We start from the raw sequence: 12,434 nt of genomic DNA on the forward strand, positions 1-12,434 counted from the left end.
TAGGTACATCATTACTTGTGGAAATTGCGTTGCACATTTGAAGAACCTTATATTGAATTATGCATTATAAATTTTAAAACACAATAGATATGATCACATATTGCACTAAGCCAGAATATGCAAGTACCGTCAATGGTATTTGACGCAGGCTAACTTATCTAAAATATATAAATGAATATCAGACTAGTGTTGGAAATGTGAAAAGGAAGAGGGCTTTTTTTATCATGCATGGTGACTTGTGAAAAAGCAAAAAAGTGCAAATCCATACAATGATGCAGAAACTATTGCAGACTAATATGATGAAATCAGAATTAACTGTATTTCTGCAAGATTTTATGTACAAGGAATTAAAAAAGAAATAAAGGAAATTAATATTTTACATGGTAACTATGGTAATTGTTGTATTATAAAACTTGGAAAAGCAAAAAAAAATGCCTACAGCGAATTATAAAATTATCTGAACTTGCAAAAATGGCACGGCTGACCAATTTAGTCAAAGAAAAAAATTGACAAAAAGATTTTTTTGAAAAGCCAGAAGGCACAATTGTATAATTTATTTTTTTAATTTTTAATTTCTTTTTCATTTTCCCATATTGAAAAATTATTTTACATACACACACACACAAAAGTGTGTGTATGTGTGTGTGCACATGCGCCAAAAGCAAATTTATTCCTACTAGTCTCATTTGGTTTTGTTTGAATACTTACCTAAGAATGCTTGTGGTAGACAGGCTAAGTCAGTGGTGGCGAACCTATGGCACGGGTGCCAGAGGTGGCACTCGGAGCCCTCTCTGTGAGCACACATGCTGTTACCCCAGCCTTGCCTCTCCCCGTGACCCCCTCCTCACCAGCAGCCCTCCTGGAGAAGAGCGCCCCCGAGCGTGGCCCACGTGGAGCAGTGCAGTCAAGGATATGGCAGCCAGGCAGTGTAGACAAGACTCTGCTCTCATGCCCCATTGCTCACAATTGATGCTTCGGGGCGCGGGTAGAGGGCGTGGCTGCCATGGCACTGCTGGGCGATCTGCAGTGGACCCTGGAGGCGGTGAGTGGCCGTGTGGTCAGGTGGGGTGGGGCGGAGCTGGGGCAGGGCAGGGGGTGGAGTGGGGGTGGGGCCAGTTTTGGGGTACTCAGTCTCTAAAAGGTTTGCCATCACTGGGCTAAGTTCTTGCTATTTCTGGAAATACTGTATGCAAAATTATGCAAACATTGCTATCCATAAGTACTTGAAATCAAGGTTTTTAACAATGATCTCTTGAATTGGCCATATTACTAAAACTAAGCTCTAATGGCAGGGTTGAATAATTTATGCAAAGCCATGATAGAGTTGATTTTAAAGTTTTACATAGTATGTTATGAGAATCTTTGAAAACTAGGCCCTCATGGATTGTTCAGTGCTCATGAGGTAAAGTCCATTTTTTAGCTTTATGTATGAATTTTCCTGCATGTTAGTTTCATGTGGAATATACTGCATAGCTTTTAGGAACGAGTATATGAAATCCAGATAGCTGTACAAAGGAAATGGTGCAGAAATAAATGTGGTGGGAGTCATAGGAAAACTTGCAATTCATCTACACAGAAGAAATCCTTCTTCTATAAAGAATTTTATTATTAAAATTTGTGTCTAAGAGAATTCAGATTTACATTTAATTTCTGTGGCACTATTGTATGCAAGTACAATATAAGTATAGAAAGTTTGATGTTGAAATAAGTTTTTATCCATCTGTGTTTGATTTAAAATAATGTTGCAAAGGAATTAAATTAAATTAATGTTGCAAAGGAATTAAATATTAATCTACATCATAGCGCCCTGAAAGTTATTTTTCCAAGACATATTTTATCTTATTCCTGATGTATGCTATATCTTACTCTTGATTTTGCTTCAAGATCTTAGTTCTTAAATGTTTAATTCTTTTGCACCGTACTAGTATATATTAGCTCAAATGTGTTATGCTTGCTATAGTCATTCCTTAGTTGGTATTTCCTGTTAGATGTTACCCAAAATTTTCTTGTGTTCTATTAGGAATATCCAACATTTATAATTTCTCTCTTTTCCATCCTACCAGGCAAGAGGAGACTTGATTTTTCTTGTTGTCCAGCAAATAGTTTATAGAACTGTGCATTGGGGGGGGGGGTTATTGTATATTTACATAATCTTAACAATGGAATCAGATGAACATCCTTAACAGAGGAAATATCTAGAATTGACAGTAACGATCTTCCTTTGATATGCCAGTAGGAACAAGAAGATTGCCAATAATGCTTGTGAACTTGTAAACAATAATTACAATATATGTACATGTTGACAGATGTTGCATAATATGCCAGAGTTGGTGAATTGTTTTTATAATGCTTTTCAACAAATAAATCAACTTCAGACTAGCAATTACTATCCTGCTAGGATCCCCCAGTAAAAAAACAAAATCCTTATGTTGAAATAATTATATATAAGCCTGGTCACAAACATAGAAAATATATTATGTAAGGCGAAAGGGAAGACATCTCTTTCTCCAGATATTGATCGGAGATCGATCTTCTGGTTGCTGGAGTCAACATGACCATTGGTGAGAGATTCTGATACCTCTAATTCTTTGTTCTGGAAGTCACAATAGGTTCCCATGCTTGCTGCAAATAGGATATAAAATGGCCTCATTTTTTAATTCTGATTTTTCTTATTTATTTGAAGCACAATTTTTTTTTCAAACTTAGGATAATTTATTTTTTACATTCCAATCTCTGCTTTATGGCTATAGCTTAGGACACAAAACCAAGCTTTAGAAATATTCTGATCTCTTCCCCAGCACACAAGATTTCAGAGTTGGAGAGGGAAGGAAGAGCAAGGGAAAAAGCTTGAAGTCCATGCAGAACCAGGTTTTAGATGAAGTTGAGTTAGAGGTAGTGGCTTCTGAGGTTTCTGGAATTAAAATAAGTAAATAAATTATTCCTGAAAATAGGAAGTCTGATTGTATAGAAATCACTTTATTCTTATGCAAAAGACAATGTTCCTTAGTGGTAGGTGACAAAAGGAGGGAAATTAGTGGATAGTTTTGTGGTAACAAAGTTGGATCCTGGAAATAATTTTATCTAGTAGGTAAAGGGGGTTGTTGCTATTATTACTACTATTATTTTACATTTATTGGTCACCCAACTCCAACTGACTCTGGGTTATACCTCTTCAGAGAATGCAGTATTATTCCTGCTTCAGATGGGCATATCATTCCTTTTTCCATATATAATTTCTCTGCAATTATGCAGATGATTGCCATTAAAAATATTAATTATAGTTCAGAAATCTACATAAGTAATTAATTTATCATGGTCACATTGTAATGTCCTAAAATGTTCAGAGTTTATTATTTGCAGCCCAAGATCAACCCCCCCAAAAAAGACCCAATCCCACAATAAATATATTAAAATAATTTTTTAAAAACAAAAATCCTGAGATAATGAACAACTAATAATAGCATTTGGGAGGAACAAGATGGTTTCTAAGAGCTATAGCTGTTGGATAAAAATGTTGCAACTTTCTTAGAAGTTTCTGAAAAGTGGTCACCCAAAGGAAGGATAATGGTATTCTGGTCACAGTGACAATTTTAAATGAATAGCAATTGGGAAAAGTAAGTTCAGTTGCCAGTGGGACATTTTAATAGCACATGTGAAATAGATCCTATCTACATGATTGAATAGAAACAAGCATAGCTTTTATATGGGAGAATTATTTCTACCAGTTGTTGCCATAATAGGTAATATACCAATTAGACCAGTGTAAAGGAATATAGTATAGAATATTGAAAAAAAAAATTCATCAGGGACAGTCCAGGGAAAGGAGGGAAATATTTTATAAAAGAGGTCGCACATCTAGATTGAGCATCTAATTTAACAGAAAAATAACACCACTAATTTAGCAGGTTAAGATGGAAGCTGTTGAGATTACTGAACAGTGCAATCATGTGCATATCTTCTCAGAAGCAAAAACGTTGCCCTTCAGATAGGTAAATATATGATATAAGGCTAAAATGATAAATAAAATCAATATCAGCACAATAGGCCTTGCAGCAGGATGACCAACAAACAAATATAATAAATAAATGTATTTATTAAGTGAATAAGTATAAGTGAAAGTCCAAGATGCATTTTTTGCATGCATTGCACTTATGCTGAATTTGCTACATTGAATGACTGTGAGTTCTTCATAGCAACACCCTTAGTTTCCCAAAGGATAAGGGGGGGGGCTTAGTTTTGATCATGGTATGTTTAAGTGGAAGGAATTCTGTTTGGGTAGATTATTTTTGATGTTTGCCATTTTGCTACCTCCTTTTACAATACTGTGGTGGCAAATCTTTAATACTTGAGCTGCATTCTGATTTGTGTGTGCTGTGATCTGCTAAAAAGGTAGATTCTGGATCCAAGTCCTTGTTCCTTTCATGCTAATAAAAACTGTTTTTCTAACACTGTTCTAGTCTCTTTAAGGAAGATGTTACGAATAAAGCTCTATCAAGATACAAAGTGTCTCAGTGATCAAATATTTTGTATCAGTAATAGAAGTTCCTTTCCCCATTTTTATTGGCAATATCATGGTTAAGACCCAAGCTCTTTCCTTTCAGAGGAGAGCAGAAATTACTAGTTAGGGTTTGTTCACAGATTTTAAAATGTTTAGTTGATAGATTTATTTACCAAAATATCAATCTTGGTGCCTTTTTTGATTTTCTGGAATAAAATCTTGCAATATATGATTTATAACATTAATGTTATAAACATTACTTATAAACATAAATGTTATAAACAGTTAAAACATTAACTTTATACAACATTTTGTAATTAAGTCTGCCTTGAAATGAAATACTCTTTTGACTATTTTAATTTCCAATTCACATGGTGCATTTTCACTGCGAGGAGGGATGAGAACTAATTCACCAACTGATTTAGTGTGATTTCTTGTTTTTCTTCAAAGGGCCGAACCAAGAAGAAACCTGCCCCAGTGAAATATGACGCTGGAGATCTTGTATGGGCCAAGTTCAACAGACGTCCGTGGTGGCCCTGTAAAGTTTGTCATGATCCTGTATTAGATACGCATTCAAAAATGAAAGGTAATCTACTCATCCTGCATTATACAATTTTGTATAATGAACATCATTAAGTACGTGGCATTTTGTAAATGATTTATTTGCATGATCAATTGATAGGGAAGAAATAGAAACAACATTCTTAAGCTAATCATACTTGTAATGAATAAGATTTTCTTAATGGGGAGAAGGGAAGTACAGAATATTTGTTACATAATGAAAGGGTTTGTTTTGAGTGTGGAACAAGTTCAGAAGAGTCCAAATTTCCAAAGCACCCAAATGCCAGACAAAGGAACAATGGATAGAAATTGATCAAGGAGAGATTCAAGCTAGAAATAAGGAGAAATTTTCTGACAGTGAGGACAATTAGCCAGTGGAACAGCTTGCTTTCAGAAGTTGTGGGTGCTTCATCACTGGAGTCTTTCAAGAAGAAACTGGACAGCCACTTGTCAGAAATGGTACAGAGTCTCCTGCTTGAGCAGAGGGCTGAACTAGATGACCTCCAAGGTCCCTTCCAACTGCTGTTATTCTGTATTTCAAATAGCTGTTTTGAGGTCAAAATATTCTTGAACAGAATATTTCTATCTCCCTGAGTATTGTGCATACGATTACAGTCAGTCATGCAGCAAAATTTGAAACTGATCTATTTTGACTTTAACTATTTATGCATTGTATTTTTTAAAAAAAAATGCATTTGAAGATATTTATAACTATAATCCTATGCAAAACAATTGTTTCTATTTTTTCAGTTCTTAAGAATTCTTCAAATGCAACTACTAAGGCATTTTTAAAGTGCATATCTTTAAAAATAAAGTTTGCAGTAGAAGGGGGCAGCGGAACAATCATTGTTAAGGGGATATTTTAAAAAATCTAAGTGCAGTACAGAGTACATACAGTCCTCAACTTATTTGTTTAGCAACTGTTTGATGTTACAATGGAGCTTTAAAAAAAAAAGCAACGTATGACAAGTTCTCACACTTGCAACTATCATAGCATCTCTGTGGTCACATGATCAAAATTTGGGTGCTTGGCGGGTGGCATGTATTTATGACAATTGCAGTATCCCAGGATCACATGGTTGCCACTTGTGTTCTTCCCAGCTGGCTTCTGACAAGCAAAATCAGTGAGGGGAACCAGATTTGCTTAATGATCATGCCACCCTTTAAAGACGAATATTTGTAGCTCAGAGTTGAAATGAAGGGTTCCTGATGCTGTCTGAGCTTGGTTCTTTTCTTGCAGAAAACTAGGCAATGTTATCAGTGCAAGTGATGAATGTCATTAATGATATTATCTTCATTTGGGTAAATGTCTGTGGAGATTCTCAATCATCCAGATCATGGTTGTCCCAAAGAACAGGAAAGTCCAGTTGCCTTTTGGAGAAAGCATCTTTGGGATTTCATTTGGGTAATGTCTGCAAGAAAACAGCCAAGCTCAGGACCCCTCATAACAGCAGCAGAAGTTCCAGTCCCAGTTCTGGTCTTTAAGTTGAGGACTACCTGTAAAGGAGAAAAGGAGATAGGGAAAAAGTTATCTCTTTACTCCTAGTTAAGTGTTATTAAAGAATAACGCTAGAGAGGAGGAGGACATACAGATATGGCCATCTAATAATAATGAAAAGGAGAGTAGGAAGGATAGAGATTCCTGGGATGGATGGTTTCATTCTCCCAATTGTAGCTCATTTTTTCCAAACCCTCCTCTCCCCACACAAATTCACCAATTGGAAAAGAAGACTTACTGTTTCCATTGAAAGGCATTTTTTAAAAAATTAATGGCCACAAGGAAAGGGCAGTTTTCAAGGTCTCTTGATGGACAAGGAAAAAAGGGTTAACTTTGTCCTCCCTCCTGTCCCCAAAATGGTTTGCTCTACTGCACATAGGAATTAGAGGTCCTCCAGTGTTGCTGAATACTGCTCCGTAGTTGTCCTTATTGGCCATGTTGGATTGCCAGGAGTTGTGGTTCAGCGGTTTCTGACCTTGCATGGATTCACCACTTCTGGCTATTAGGGGCAGCTGAAGCTTAATATGGGGAAGAAGGAAGTTCAGATGACCTGTGAGTGAACCACCATAGACTGACTGCATCTTGCTCATAAGATAAAGCAGTAGCTATTGAGATGTATTTATTTATTAGATTTCTATTCTGCCTTTATTATTATTATTTTATTATTTAAAAAAACAATTCAAGGTGGCAAACACATACAATATTCCTTCCTCCAAAAATTTTCTACATAATAAGAGCCATGTGATGTGGGTTTGGGCTGAGAGAGAGAATGACTGACCCAAACTCATCCAGCTGGTTCTCATGCCTAAAGTCACAGTCTCCTATTTTTAGGCCAGCTCCTTAATCACTGCCTCAAATTGGCTCCTTTAATTTCAGAGATAAGCAGTTTCTATTAAAATTAAGGAGCCTTTAGCAACATTGGGATTGCTTTGGAGCAATCCTTAGGATATTTAAAGAAGAAAGAAAGACTTATTCATTTGGTTTACTTCTTTTAATAGTGAACTTTGAAGCCACTAGGGGAAAAGTTGAAAGGTATCAAAAAGTGCTGAGAATGGTAAAGTTTAATGAAACACATTTTTAAATATACAGAGAGTGAAATGGGTCCTTATAATCCTACATGGGTGGTCATAGTGGTGGGGTTTATGGGTTTTTACATTGTGAAACTTTAACCATGTAAATTACCTGGAGTCATATTTATTACATTTGTTTGCTGCCCATCTTACTGCAAGGTGACTGTGGGCAGATTACAACAATTAGGAGTTAGGTGGCTATATAAATTGGTTAAATAAATAAAATAAAATAAATCACAGACAGAAAAAAAAAACATTGTTACTGGTCATTAAATGTTCTGGGGATGTATATTTGGAAAGTCTAATGTATTTCCCTTGAGCTCTTCATTCTAAAAGAAAGCTGGCAGAAATCATGCGAATGACCCTCCTATAAGGAAATGAACATGCATCTCAATAACTTGTTTTAGGCTCTATTTGCTAAACCTAAATTGGCAGTTTCAGGCTGTTCTTTTCTGAACTTAGTACAAAATGTAAATACAGCTAATTTTATTTCAATAGTTACTAACCGCAAGCCATATCGAGAGTATTATGTGGAAGTATTGGGTGATCCATCTGAAAGAGCCTGGGTGATAGGAAAAGCTATTGTGATTTTTGAAGGAAGACATCAGTTTGAAGAACTACCTGTCCTTCGGAGAAGAGGGAAACAAAAAGAGAAAGGTTACAGGCACAAGGTAAATCTCTTGTTCTCATGCCTACTGTGTTTAGACTTCTTGCTCAAATATAGCACATAAGTAAGGATTCGGCCAAATTATGAACTATTGTTGAAAGAAGCATAGATTGCCGTTGAAATGAAATCACTTGTATAAATATCTTATTGAAATTGGTAGGATCTCAGTTTTATTTTGATTATGGCCATAACGTTTCAAGCTGTAATGATTGATATAATTTGAGACTTGAAACTTGTTAGTATAGTAATGTTTTATGTATTGGTATATTCACAGAGCTGCCTAAAATGGATTAGAAAATTACCTTTTTTCTTTTCTTTATTTAATAAATAAACTGATAATTTAGATAACAGGTCACAATATTTCTAATGATAAAGCATTTGCATTTGAAGTGCAGGTATAGAATAAGATAACCAGGGTGGGACTTATTTTAGAATAATGGTTTCAGTAAGAACTTGTCTATTTCTGGTTCTTAGCCCTGCGTTCCTTTTTCCAATTCTGAAGTGCTATTATTAACTATCCAGGGGATTGTTTCATTTGAAGTACTCCAGGCCGACCAATGGAATCCTTAACAATTCCATTAGGCTTCACTTAGAATCAGTATTTGTCAGGTTACCTGAATAATGCTGCTCAAATCTGAATTGTAAATTTTGTTATATGTTGCAAAAAAAAAAACTTTGTGAAGGAAAGTATGGTAATCTCTGAATGTGATGCTATCATTTGCATATACATATTTATTTTCTAATTTTCTCTTGTCCTGTCTTCATTTACTTTAAGGTTCCTAAGAAATTTATGGCTAAATGGGAGATCAGTGTCGGCCTTACTACTGAATATCTTAAGCAGAACGGCATGAAAAAGTGTATCCGGACTTCTAGCAAATTGGAGAGCGTCCATTTAATGGGATCATGTAAAAAGGATTCCTTAAACGAGCAGAGCAGGCATCTGAATGGATGTTTGAAACCATTAGCATTTGATTCTAAACATTTCTCCCATGACAAAGGGAAAACATTCACTAAATCACAAATGAGGAAGAACTCTGATGCAAGGAAGGGGAGTAGAATAAAAAAATGTAGCACTAAGAGAGAGTGTGAAGGGAAAGTGCCAATGAGCAAAGTTAAAAGTACAATTTTTGAAAATATGCCAGATAAGCAGGCATCTCATGAACTTTGCAGAGCAGCAGAAAGCCTTATAGGTTCCAAATGTACCGTGGAAAACTACTTGCTCTCTTCTTTTGGGGAAAGACAATTTGAAAATAAATCTAAGAAAGCAAATTATGACATTTCTCAAAGAGACTGCCAACTTGAACCCCCCAAAATAGATTTGAAGAAAAAGAAAAGCCCCTCCGCCTTCATGTCCAGTTCAAAACAACAGCTGCCATATTCTGGAACTGAGGGTAGAAATGAGAGAAAGAAAGAAATGGACTCTGATGGTATCTGTGATCTAGAGCCTCTTGACCAAAGTATTGCAGCAGCGTGTAGAGATCTAAAAATTTGTGACTCTATGAACAAGAGAGGAAAGGAATTGACTTTGGGGCAAAGAAGCATTAAACGTCCTGTATCTCTCCCCAAAAGTAGTAACAGAAATCAGAAACCTCTGGAAGGCTCTTTAGATAGGAATACCAATGCTGGAACAGGAGGTGAGCAATTCCAGCAGCCATCCTTCGAAGCTGAGCGGAAGGCATCTGCTTACAGGAAGGACAATCTTACCACGGTAGATAAGCACACTACACTCCAAAGTAAAGGGTTTACAAGTCACAGGGATATTAAACAGCTTCAGTTCAGAACTATAAAATGCAAACATAAAGGATCTGCTGCTGCCACAGAATCATCTCTTAAGAAAGAGGAATGTCTGCCTGACTGCTGCTTTTCTACTACCAAAGGTGCTCCTGGGTTTCAATTAGATACACCTGCCAAAAGTGGGAAGCGCGATGGCTCTAAACTGCCAAACAGTACTAGAGAGAAATCTTGTGATTCTGCTGAAATAGAAACAGCTGTTGTGAAACACGTACTTTCTGAACTGAAGGAGCTGTCCTATAGGTCCATGAATGATAAAGCTAAAGACGGTGGGTCACCTAAGTCTGCCATGCCCTTACTCTTTTCGTCCGTCTCGGGGCAGAATCACTTGCCAATTGAGCCTAATTACAAATTCAGCACCTTATTGATGATGTTGAAAGATATGCATGACAGTAAGACAAAAGAGAAACAGATCATGACTACTCAGAACATTGTCTCCTACAGAAGTTCTAGCAATGGTGAAAGTAGTGGAAGTGATACTCCGAGTGATTTGACATCTTTGACTACCATGGGAGCAACTCCTAAAATAGAAAAAAATCAAGACAGTGTTCAAGAGCCAGAATGTCATAAACCCAAAGAAGGTCAGTCCTCTTTTTCACATGCTATCACAACCAAGTTGATCAATCTTGATGCTAAAAAAAGGGAACTCACAAATACGGCTGTTCCTGATCCACACTGCACCGCAAGGCGCAGCTATCCAAAATCTAAGCACCTATCTAAACTAATAGTTAACACAACATCAAAGAGCAAATCATTAAAACATTTATTCAGTACAGCAGAGAGAGTGTCCCAGCAGCATAGAGCTACCCAAAGCTCAGTTGCTAGATCTCTAGACAGAACCAAGGAAGATTTTGCAAGGAAAGTACCTTGGGAGTTGGTGCGACACTCCCCTGGTGAAGACTCTTCAAGTTCCTCTGATGGCAGTTTAGTTCATGTAAAAATGAAGTCAGAATCTGGTAAAAAGAAAGAGAGCTACAGGCCCTTTGAAAATGGGGAGTACCTAGAGTTGGAAACAGGACTGAATAGAGAAGGCTCCATGGGGGATGAGTCTAAAGATGTAAGCCACGTAGCACCCAAAAAGCGATGGAAGCGTTTTAACCAAAGCAGTTCTAAAGCTGGTAAGCACATCAGTAGCTCTAGGGAAGCAGGAGGGGAAATATTTGGGCCATCTTTGGCTGGTACTGAACGAAACAATTTTGACCAAGTGGGAGACCTCTCCGTGCTTTTCAGGGTGATTAAATAAGATCCCTAACAGGCAACGTTTGTGAAAACCTTTTAGCTGAGTAATGTTTTCTTGTTTATAATAGGAACTGCAAGTGGGTTGTTTGATTTCCTACATCTGCAGGTGGGGTTTACTGTGAAATCCTGAAGATAAAAATCATTTTTAGAAAGGTAGACTAGAACTTGGTTCTTTGACATCTAATTTTCCAGGCTAATTCTCTGTTAATACAATAAACATGCAGTAAAATGTGTGCCCGTGCAGGTAGTTTGAAGTGGTATACCTGTTAAATTACTTTCGTTGTCTCATTTGTAGGTTGTGAGAACTTGGTATTGCAAGGATAATTAAATTAAGCTAACTTCGACAGGAGAGAAAATCTTAGGAGAATGTTGAGTTCATATAATCACATTGTATTGAATTATTTCAGCACTTCCCTTCTTTTGAGCTTAATTTAGGCTTCTAATTTTTAGAAGTTAAATCAGCAACCATCCCAATAAATACATTTAGGATTTTTTTTTACTTTGCGAAAGGACATTATTTTTAAATGAAACTGTTGTGGAATTAAGCCCAGCTGTTCTACAAGTGATTCAAAATGGTGGGAATTTTAGTGTGTCTGTTGCTGACTCCTACACACAACTAGATGGTATAAATAAATCTATTAGAAATAAAAATTTGGTTTATATGTGGCAAACAGTGTAAGGTGTAGAATGGAGTGTATTAGGCCTAGCATATCTGGGCTACACATACCCAGATGACAACTAGGTAGATGGCAATAATTCTAAATCTCTTTGCTGCTGTCTAGGTTTGCCTCAATTTTTGCACTCCAGGGATAATACGCCTAGTCTGTCTCATTTCAATCTGTGGGCTGTAAATTATATTTTTAAGTGTTCCCTTATTCATGTCCAAGCTTGGGTTACCTGTTGTTATGCTGTTCCCCAAATCTTAAATAGTTGCTCAAGTCCTGCCAGACTATAATAATTAATGTGACAGAATAGAAGTATGATTTAATGTATGACAAATTAATTTATTAACTATAGTTTATCTGAATAACTCATCCTTACTTGAAGAACCTCTGCAAATAGGCAATCAGAATAGAAAACAATGGGCTGAAGTACAATTATTCTCTTCTC

General features: G+C 36.5%; 1 protein-coding gene across 13 annotated transcripts in view; it reads left to right on the forward strand.

Annotated features, from left to right (window-relative positions):
• NSD1 (nuclear receptor binding SET domain protein 1) overlaps positions 1-12,434 on the forward strand; it is an 80,797-nt gene that overhangs the window by 36,429 nt on the left and 31,934 nt on the right. For 12 of the 13 annotated variants that reach the window (XM_039356797.1, XM_039356802.1, XM_039356798.1 and 9 more), the window contains 3 exons: positions 4,949-5,084; positions 8,126-8,298; positions 9,070-11,203. In XM_039356797.1, coding sequence (XP_039212731.1) covers positions 4,949-5,084; positions 8,126-8,298; positions 9,070-11,203 — 2,443 coding nt within the window. The remainder of the gene's footprint in view (positions 1-4,948; positions 5,085-8,125; positions 8,299-9,069; positions 11,204-12,434) is intronic. The other variant, XM_039356803.1, reaches the window with a different exon arrangement.

The sequence above is a fragment of the Crotalus tigris genome, unplaced genomic scaffold, assembly GCF_016545835.1.
Source record: "Crotalus tigris isolate CLP2741 ecotype Arizona unplaced genomic scaffold, ASM1654583v1 scf7180000018829.1913635, whole genome shotgun sequence".
NCBI classification, from domain to species: Eukaryota; Metazoa; Chordata; class Lepidosauria; order Squamata; family Viperidae; genus Crotalus; species Crotalus tigris.